This window comes from Corylus avellana, chromosome ca3, assembly GCF_901000735.1.
Source record: "Corylus avellana chromosome ca3, CavTom2PMs-1.0".
NCBI lineage: Eukaryota > Viridiplantae > Streptophyta > Magnoliopsida > Fagales > Betulaceae > Corylus > Corylus avellana.
Genome location: NC_081543.1, coordinates 29752599 through 29763280, shown reverse-complemented (window position 1 = coordinate 29763280; position 10682 = coordinate 29752599). Strand labels below are relative to the sequence as shown.

The following is a 10682-nucleotide window of genomic DNA, read 5'->3' as shown; positions in this document are numbered from 1 at the left end:
CGGTCCCTCAAATTTAGCGGTCTTCTTTCGAGAACTCCTTTTATGGGGTTATGGCATAAACTTTTGAGCTATGATTGTCCCCCACTGTCTTTTGTGTTGGACTATATCATGGCATTTGTTTTCAAAGGATTTGAGCATAATTGATTGCAATATATCTTCTATAATTAGATTTGACTCTATTCAAAATTTAATTTGATTTAATTTCCCCCAATCACATTTGTATTATTTTCATTGACCAGACTAATGTCTTATGATTTTTCTTCATTATATCAAAGCCACCGACCAATGTTAATGTTCGATCCAAATGCTCACGTGAACTTCCTTCTTCTTTGTTTGGACATCCCTTGATTGCGATACTTCTGTTGTTTCAATTTCAAGTTGGCCCACCACATATTTTTGGTGGGTACTGTGTTTAGTATAGTACTTTTTTCTCATGTTCGTCCCTCTTCTTTCGAGAGCTCTTTCTATGGGGTTATGGCACAAACTTTCACTTTTGTGCACTCCAATGAGTGATAAACCACTTTTGCTTAGTATAACTTAAGAAAAGAAAACAAACACACTAGATTACATCTATATATGTGAGGTGAAATTTTTTTAATTTTAGTAGATTTGGATATGATTTGGTGCGTTTATTTTCTTTTTTTAAGTTACACTAAGCTGAGGTGTTAATCTTTTATTAAACGGCACAAAAGGATAAGTTTGTGTCGCAACACCATAAAAGTTATTCTCTATTCTTCTCAAAGTTCAAATTTTTGAAAATTATGAAGAAACGAGTTCCGGACTTTGCTTTAGATTCGTGACTCATAATTGGTCTCATTTCGGCCTTTATTAGTTCTCATTTTAACCCACAATTAGCTTTATTTCGACTTTCTTTTTCTTTTTTTCTTTTTTTTGGCCTATTATTACTAAAGGCTCATCTCCGACCAACGGCTATTATCAACTCTGAATAGCAATCTCATGTGAATGCTTGTAAGAGAGTTTGTCCGAACTTTAGTTGCTTAAACACGTGTCTAAATAATCCGGACACGTGTCGGAACAACATGTATTGGTGCTTCAATCTTTGATTGGAGTGAAGAGATAAGAAAAGTAGGTCTGCTTTTAGCAAGTCAAAAGGAACGTGGGAGCAAGAAAGCCACACCCCACTTAGAAAAGGGCAGAGCACGGCAGGGCCAGAAGCCACAGATCGAGAAGATCACGTGCAATGCTCCTTTCACTTTCCTCTGCTAACGACTTTATTATGGTGGAACCCATCAGAAGGAAGAACTTTTCTTATTAATATGTAAATTGACTTATAACTTGCTCTATGGGCGAAATTTTTTATTATAATTTAATTTTAAAATTTAAATATATTATTTTTTATTATAAGTTTAAAAGACATATAAAAATATATTTTACCTTCTTAAATAAAAAAGAATTAAATCTTTATTCTTATAAGTATATATGATTTAAAATGAATGATATAAAAAAAAGAAGAAGAAAAAATTAGCAAGAAGGATACATGGATTATAACGGGATTGAGATCCCTTAAAATTTTCTTTAAATTTGAAATTCTCCAATTCATAAATTTCAGCGGTTCATTTTATCTAAGCGTATAAAATAAGGAAAATGATCCTTTCCATTTCAAAATCCATCTATTTAATTAATTTAGTGCATTTTGAAGGATAGTATTGTCTAAAAATTTTAATGATGGTAATACATTAAATGCAATACCCTTCAAAATGCACTAAATTAAAAAAATTGAAGGGATTTTTATGACTTCATGTTTTTTTGGGTCAAAAAAATATCATAACCACTAACTAACGTCAATGTTGAATCCAAATGGTCATGTGCACGGATCCGGATCCTCTTCAATTGGGAAGAAATTGAAGATTCTCCAATTATTAGTCGTGATCTTTCATTTTAAATCTAATGGTCTACAAAATCATTTAAATCTCGATAAAACAAAAATCAGCGTTTAATGATTCGGTTATACAAAAACAGTTAACATTTTATAAATTATTAAATTTAAAATGATCAACTATAATTAATAATTTAAGAATCTTCAATTTCTTTCTAATCGGTGAGGATCTCAATCCTCATGTGCACTCCCTTTTTTTTACTTTTTCCGACATCCCAGGACCCACGATGGCAGCACCTCTGTTGTTTCAATTCCAATTGGTCCACCACATATAATGGATGCTGGTGAGTGGTGATTGACGATTTTTTATTTTTTATTTTTTTTATCCATGTGGTCCGGTTTTTGTTGGCCCAAATATATGACACTTGTGGTCTTGTATGATGACTTAGGCCCATTTCAGGCCTATAGTTGTTAGCCTTAATAGAAGTGGGTAGCACACTGTTTGCCTTTGTTGGCCCAATTTGTTTGGCCTTGGTGGTCTTGTTTGATGATCCAGACCCATTTAAGGCTTATAATTAGCCTTATTTCAGCCCTTTGTTGGCCCAAATTTTTTGGCTTTCGTGGTCCTTTTTTTATGATCGAGACCCATTTAAGCTTGATAATTGGTCTCATTTCAACCATTTGTGACTCTCATTTTGGCCCATAATTGACTTTACTTAGGCTTATTGTTGTTATAGGCCCATCTTCGATCATCATCCCTGCTATCAATTCCAGTCAGCACTACCAATTCCATTGAGATTTTGGCCTCCGCCACCGATTGTTACTGTCACCAGCTAAAAAAAAACCTTAGATTCTATAAATTTTCACCTTGAGTTTGATTTTAGATATTTTACTGTAATTGATTGAAATTTCCTATAATCAAATTTGAATAGATTTGATCTCCACCAACAATTTTAAAATATAATCATGTGGTGGAATAGAACTGTAACTTTGAGCTTATAACTGTCCACCACTTGATCAATTTCTTGTGTTGGGATGATTTTCACTGATCAATTGATTTTCACCGTCACATCATTTTAGTTGTATGCCAGTCGTATAACAGTCTATTAAATAACATTACTCTAATAAACTAGTATAATAACTAGTACAATATCCGTTCAGTTCACGAGTTAAATAATGAAAAAAAAAAAAAAAAAAAAACATATTAATTTGAAAAGATATACATACAAAATGAGAAGTCAGATCCTAATTCATGAAAGTCTGTTTTAAAGCACAACGCAGAAAACACCAAAATTTCAAATTTCTGAAACCCTGACATTATAGAAGTCCCCCCCTCCCCTGCCCCCTGGAGCTACATAGCATCAGAATTTTGAAGATCCCCAAGTTAATGTCCACCTTAGCCACTAAGGACTTGCACTTTGACTAGCATACTTATAAGTTCTAATCAGAGATTTCAGAGAGTTGTCACTGGTGAGAAACATAACAGAGGGCATTGTTCCAGATAGGGTTCTGCAGAATCACAACTAGTCAGATTTAAGATCTTGGGTAGAAATATGGTATGAGCCTCCATTCTGCTCCCCACTGGTTTCCAACTCCCCATTCAACTGTGTTAGAATAAAAGAAAATCAAAAGAATTAGAAGGAACAAGTAAATACAAAACCCTAGGCTGAAGCTAACTAGTTAGTTCTTCACTTCAGCATAATAATCAAAATATAAAATGCAAGGCGATTCAACCTAGGGACAACTATTCAAAGCCCACAACCGGCCAAAAAGGGAACAGCCTTTGGTCTCAATTCCGGTGCGATTGCACCAAAAATTCTAGTTGAGTGTTTTTATCTATATCATTTGTAATTGGGTCTAAAGAGCAACTCTTATCAAAATCTCAAATGCCAGTAAAACTCACTTGATAAGCGGTATTATTCATCCGATGAGTTTTGTATTTGAGAGAAAAAAGAAGACTATGCCTTTGCCATATGAAATATTCCTGAAGTAGAAATTATACTCGTTCCTGAAGTTGATTTCTTTATAAAAGGAAGATATCAATGAACTTCTAACTTCTCATTGATTTATTGTTCTACCTAGAAGAATAACAGATATCTACATATCAAACCAACCTGAATAGAATTATGGGGAAACAAAGTCTAGAAAATTCCTTAAGTAACTCAAAATGTTGTCTTTATGCTCCAAAATAATGGAATTAATCACAAATGGTCAGACTAATTCATGAAACTTAAAAACATATACCAAACAAATGAGTCCAGAACTCCCATATGCTCAACAACAGATTTCAAACAAACAACGGAAAATGCCACAGTACAGAATTAGCATTAAGTACCACAGGCTTACCTTCTGAAAGAGCCTCTTCTGAAACCGATAGCCCTAATGAAAATAATTAAAGAAGTTATTGCAGAAACATCATACAAAGTGTACATAGCAAAAGTAAAACAAAGTTGTAATATTACCTTGTCAGTTCCATAAATGTAATCACAGTAGGTGAAAACTGAAGCAAAGTTGCTCTGGCTTTGTCCTCCGACATAATGATGGTAGTCATGATACTCAGCACCACCATAAAATGGAATATATTTTGTGGGACTCCAAGGGAAGTCATACCTGTATGGCAAAACATAAATTACAACATCTGGCTACTGGCCTCAATGGTAAAAAGTTCAATACAGAAGACAACAAGGATAAAGAGTGGCATTTGGAAATGAAACTGGACAGCTTTAATAAAGCTGATTAACACAAAATCCAAATAATGGAAGAAGCATCACCCCAAAACATACAAACCGATAATTGGCATGCCAGCTAAGAGACTGCCAAATTCCTGGAATATAATCATCTAAGTCACAAGTGCTACTAGGATATTCCTTCTTAGCCAAAGCCACCCAGGGCCTGATGTAATACTAGAAGACCAAAAGTGTTTATCTTTTAATACCTTGCCTGCAAAGCAGCAATTATCATCTTCATTGTCTAGCCATATCCTCACCATCTTGCGGTCAAATTGCATAGATTCTTTTCCATATAAGTTAGCATCTAAAACTTTCACTTTACTTAATACTTTTCTTTCCAACTCATCTCATTAGTCTAAAGTTCTTGCAAACAACAAATACCATACAATTTTATTTTATTTTTTTTTTTTTTGGGAGGGGGTGAGTAAATATACTTTAGCCACATCAATTACTACCTGCTTTCGAGTTGGCCCACAAACTAAAATAAAAAACCATGCTCCGTCTTGTTCTTATAGGAATAGTAGTTTTAGTGTTATAAGACTATCTATTAATAAAATTAACATAAATAAAACTAAAAAATAAAAGTCAAGGGGTGGTTCGGCCACCCAAAATGGAAAGAGGGACCCCCACACATTGTGGGGGTGGTTTGGTCACCTGTATGTACAGATTTTCTTCTTCTTCATCATCTTTGTTTTTTTAAAAGGGTAAGGTCATTTTTTTTTTTTGGTATGTTTAATAATTATAAAAGGCAAATCTGGTTTTTCAATGGTCAAAGAGGAGTTTTTGGTCAAAGTGGAGGTATGGATGGAAAAGTGGCCATGCGTGTGATCACTTTTCCATCCATTCTAACAAACAATGCTGACGGAGGAGTGTTTTTTATACAAAATGGTAATTTGGTACATCCAAATGTCACACTTGTTAGTTCATGGGGCCAACTCGAAAATGGGTGGTAGTTCAGGGGGTTGAAGTATATTTACCCTTTTTTTTAAGGATTTGTTAAGATCATCAAGAATAAGATATCAACAAATGGCCGACCTAAAGTAAAACTGAACAAGTCATTCCACCAGCTGTTTTTCCATTAAGAATTTCTGTTTTCATAGTATCCTGGATGATGTTGGCATACCAAATGAGCTGTTTTTATTTTTCATCATAGATAACCCTGCAACCTATCTCATCCTGCCTAACTGCTCCACATGGCTTGCAGAGGAACCCACCTTCGACAGGAAAGTGACTTCTTGGGAATAAAACTCCCAGACACCTATAAAATGGTATATATATTTTTTTTCAATAGTCGCTAGACTGGAACCATTGTATAATAGGTAGAGCTGCAGATAAAGTTTCTGAACCCAATATATAATCGGCATCAGATTTGATACATCAAGCTCAAAAACCTTAATTCAAGGAAAAGGAAAACAAGTTTACAGTTATATTTAATAAATAAAATGGCCTTCACCTTTAATGCATTCCTCCCATCCTCTTACTCAACTCTAGCATGTTGGTACGTGGAAGTGTGCATAACTAAATTACTATGTTATTTTCATAATCATAACCAATACTATGTCCTTCCTCTCCCTCACTGTAATCAACTTGCACATCTTTATCTACTTTTCTTCCTGGCACCCAGTAAATTTTGTAAAGTCACTGCTGACTAGCAAGCACAATTGCTGCCTAAAAATGGGCTTAGAAAACAAATCCCCCCAAAAAAGAGATTATAATATGTCATGTGGTCCAAGAACAAGACATATGATCCAAAGAGACTATAAAAAAAAAAAAAAAAAATTGAATTTAAAAGGTAGTCAAACTTAAAGTTACTTAATATGCAAAGTGAGCCATATAGTATGAACTATCTCATGACAATAATTTCTTGAAACTCCAATCACTAATCAGTTGAGTGCACATTGCCAGAAGCTTTTACAAAGTTCAAAAAGCAAATCATAATCATCAATGATGCAGACATTAGATGGAATGCACAAGACATAAAATTATTATAAAAAATAAAATAAAAAAACGAAACCAAACACAATATATTTACGTTGCATATGTATGGCAACTGAACTAGAAATATTAAAGTGCACAATCACAATCATACTCACACCCATCCCCCTCCACTTTTGCATCTTTAAAAGTACATATTCAAAAAGAATCCAAAACAAAAACAGACTATGAAACATTGCCACTAATGTATAGGGAAATAACATTCCCTGACCTTGCAACATACTCGACAGAAATTTCCCAAGTTTCAGCATATACTCCTCATAGTTTATTATTTGCTAATGTATAAATAACTAGTTTTGCCAATTTGTTTCTGTTAAGAGTTTAACAGTGGGCCACTAATCAAACGCAAAATAGCAACAAGGAAAAGAATCCCCTTCTCACCAAGCAAAAAAAAAAAAAAAAAAAAGAAAAAGGCATCACAATGATTCTTTATTATTTTCTAATGTATAAATGATTAGTTTTTCCAATTTGTTTCTGCTAGAAATTAACAGTAGCTCACTACTCAAACTCAAAATAGCAACATGGAAAAGAATCCCTTCTCACCCCACCAAAAAAAAAAAAAAACAACAAAAAGAAAAAGAAAAAGGCATCACACTGATCTAGTACCCACCAACAAAAAGGTAAGTCACTATTAAAGATCCTTGAAATCCGAAGTACTTTACATAAAATTCTATTAGTAAAGAGAAAAAAGAAAGAAATTCAAAAGTTGGCATCATTTCATCACAATCAACTACAGCAGTACAGTAAGCAGGTAAAGGTAGCATGCGTACCCGCTGTGAGTTTCTATCGCCTCAATCTGCCGTAAAGCAATCCACAACCAGAACGTGATCATGTGGCCAGGCACCATGGCTGGTCCGAGGAAAGAAGGAATCCCGAGGATCAAAATTTCAGCCCAATGCGCATATGGTGCTGCAAATCCAATTGGAGCTGTATATTCATGGTGAACTCGATGAATCTTCTCGTAACCCCATTTGTTATGTAGAAACCTGTGGATCCAATAATTCGTATAATCCTCTACCATGAAATACACTACCAACTGTGCAACAATTTCCCATCCTGAAGGCAATGGCAATCCCGTTCGAATCCCAATCATCTGTGAATAAGCAGAAAATTGCTTAAAATTCAATACCCAAAAAGTTATTCCAGTCAATGAGGGCCAGAAATACAAACATCTCCCCAAAATACAACACCCCATTATTTCATTCTCATTACAGACATCAAATAATTTGCAGTAATGACCTTCATACAATATCAGGATCAATGCCAAAAGATTGAATTACAGAAATCACGTTACAGTAGTCACAGAATTTGTCTTGCATTGAAATCCCACTAAAGTATTCAAAAATTCATAGGGAAAAAAAAAAAAAAAATCAACACACCCAAAATCACAAATTTCTTATTCTATTAAGCCCATGAGAACGAACATAAAACAAATTCCCCCAAAAATTCACCAATCCCACTATCACAAATCCAACAAATCAACACCCCAACTAATCCTTTACCAACAAAAACACCAAAACCCAATCCAAATCTCATCCCCAAAAACCCAAAACAATCACACAAAAACACAATACCTTAACAGAAGGATAAGAAACGAGCTGCAGCGGACCCACGATGAGAAAGAAGAGGCGCATGACGTCCTTGTAGCAGCGAAACATTTCGGGCAAAGTCAGCCTGGCCTTGGGCTGAATCTTGTGGCGGTCGAAGCCGACCATGCGCGCGATCTCCACGAAGACGAGAGGGAGAGGGATGACTGAGAAGACGAAGAAGAGAAAAAGAATGGTGTGGCAGTAGAGGAAGTAGTCGGACTTCCGGGCCGAGTAGGTGAACCAGAGGGTCTCCGAGTAGGTCAGGTTTCGGCCCAGCGCGGCCGAGGCCTCGTCGAGCGTCTGGTACGGCAGCATTCCCGCGGGAGTTGAGAGTGAGAGAGAGAGAGAGAGCGAGCGAGAGAGATGGACACGCTTTGGCCTTTTCTCTGTTTGATTGTCAATTTTTGGACCTGGTGAGAATGGTTGGTCATGAGCTGGCTGTCTCTTAAAATATGCGGGAATTTCAAATGAATATATTTTTTATTTATTTATTTATTTATTTTTATGACAAAGATGTTAGGATAAATTTGTTTTATATAGTTTATTAAACTGATATATATTTTTATTGTATGTTATCTTTATCTACATTTTTATCTTAAAGCATGTGATTTTTTTATTTTTTAGATGCAAATGCATGTGAGTTACATATTTTTGTTAATTGTGTTAAAAAAAAAGCGAATCACATGTTTTAAAGACATATATTGTTAGACTAGTTTTTCTTATGCCAAACACCCATCAATGTGCACCTAAAAATAATAAATATTCTGGAGGAGCCAACGAGAATAGTTAAAGAAAAATTAAGGCAAAATGATAAGTAAAAGAAACCGAGAGTAAAGGTATTTAGAAGAAACTAAAGTATCTTTTTACTTGGCATGTCTTCTCTATTTATAATGACGGTATCTCAACTGTTTATCGTTAATTGTTCCACAAATGACCATTCTCGAATTAGCTTCCCTTACGTTATCTTATTTTTCACCGTGCCCCTTGCTTTATATTTGAAAAATCATGTGGTGATTATGACAGTTGTTCAGGAGACGCGTAAGTGACGAGGAAGTTGATTTTGTATGCTAATGATTCGGTGAACTCGGGTAACTCGGGTTGATGAGAATAGTCAAAGAAAAATTGAGGCAAAATTATAAGGAAATGAAACCGAGTAAAAATATCTAGAATAGACGAAAGTTTTTTTTTTTTTTTTCAGGCCTGTCTTCTCTATTTATAATGATGGTCTCTCAACTATTTATCGTTGATTGTTCCACAAATGATCATTCTCGGAGTGGCGTTCCCTATGTTCTCTTATTTTTCATTGTGCCCCTTCTTTTATATTTGAAAAATCTACTGGAAATTATGACATTGTTCAGGAGACTCGTAAGTGGCGAGGAAATGGATTTTGTATGCTTATGATTCGGTGAGCTCGGGTTGATGAGTTAATATGTTGGAGAGATGTCATTTTTCCATTATAATAGATGTTAATTTAATAGACTAAAAAATATCTAGATATTTTTTAGTAAGATATCTATAATAGACGAAAATATCTTTTGCTCAAGCATGTCTTGTCTATTTATAATAATAGTCTCTCAACTGTTTATCGCTGATTGTTTCACAAATGATCATTCTCGAAGTGGTTTTTCCTGTGTTCTTTTATTTTTCATTGTGCCCCTTGTTTTATATTTGAAAATTTTAGAGGTAATTATGACAGTTGTTCAAGAGACTCGTAAGTGGCGAGGAAGTGGATTTTGTATGCTGATTATTTGGTATACTCGGGTTGATGAGTTAATACGTTGGTGAGATGGCCTTTTCCATTATAATAGATATTAATTTAATAGACCAAAAAATAAAAAATTGTTTTAACGGCATCATTCAGAATCATGTAGAAAAAAAAGTTGTAGTAGTGGTAGCATATTGATAAATAAAATGAAAATAACAAATATCTTTCGTTTTATGTTTTATGTTTTATTTTTTATTTTTCTTTTCTTTCCTACCAAACAAAGCCTGGGAATTGTAGCACATAGATCTCCATATCAGTGACTGTGAGAAAGCACGTGGCATGCTTCTACAACCAAGTGGCAGAGAGATGTGAACCATTAATTAGAAAGTCACATTCATGATCTTTTATCCTTTTCCTTTTCCCGGATTTGATTGAAAATAATAATTATAAAAAAGAAATCCATGATCTTGTTCTCTTCTCCACGCCAACTTTGCATGTTATAAAAATAGATGGATGGGACAGACAAAGCAAAATCTCACTCATCTTTCTTAAAATAAAATTTATTTTTTGTCATTTTCACGTGGAATTTTTGTTTTGAGGGAAAAAGAAAAGAGAAAAATGAGGAGCTTTACTAAAAATTTTTGAACTTTTATTCAATTTGATAAATCTACTTTAAATTTTAGAATTTTTCAATTTAGTTCATTGAACTTTCAATTGCAATCAATTTAGACCAATTTGTCAGATTTTAAACATTCAATAACGTTTATATCCCTGATTTTTTTATAAAATTTCAACTTTACCCTTAATTTCAAAACATTTTTTTTTAA

The 10682-nt window shown here is 34.2% G+C and overlaps 1 protein-coding gene across 1 annotated transcript; it reads right to left on the bottom strand.

The window, feature by feature from the left end:
• Positions 1-3023: 3023 nt before the first annotated feature.
• LOC132176364 (methylsterol monooxygenase 1-1-like) lies at positions 3024-8570 on the bottom strand. The gene is made up of 5 exons (XM_059588547.1): positions 8136-8570; positions 7332-7654; positions 4300-4447; positions 4184-4216; positions 3024-3441 (listed from the first exon to the last, which is right to left on the bottom strand). The coding sequence occupies exons 1-5, from the start codon at positions 8463-8465 to the stop codon at positions 3361-3363; spliced, it is 915 nt and encodes a 304-aa protein (XP_059444530.1). The 5' UTR covers positions 8466-8570; the 3' UTR covers positions 3024-3360.
• Positions 8571-10682: the final 2112 nt, after the last annotated feature.

Bases quoted from the DNA above. Each gene is read 5' to 3' on its own strand.
- LOC132176364 (XM_059588547.1), bottom strand. From the start codon at position 8,465: ATGCTGCCGTACCAGACGCTCGACGAGGCCTCGGCCGCGCTGGGCCGA. The intron at 7,655-8,135 runs GTATTGTGTTTT...GCTTATTCACAG, and splicing joins TTTCTTATCCTTCTGTTAAG to ATGATTGGGATTCGAACGGG. The intron at 3,442-4,183 runs GTAAGCCTGTGG...ATTCTAACACAG, and splicing joins AGAAGAGGCTCTTTCAGAAG to TTGAATGGGGAGTTGGAAAC.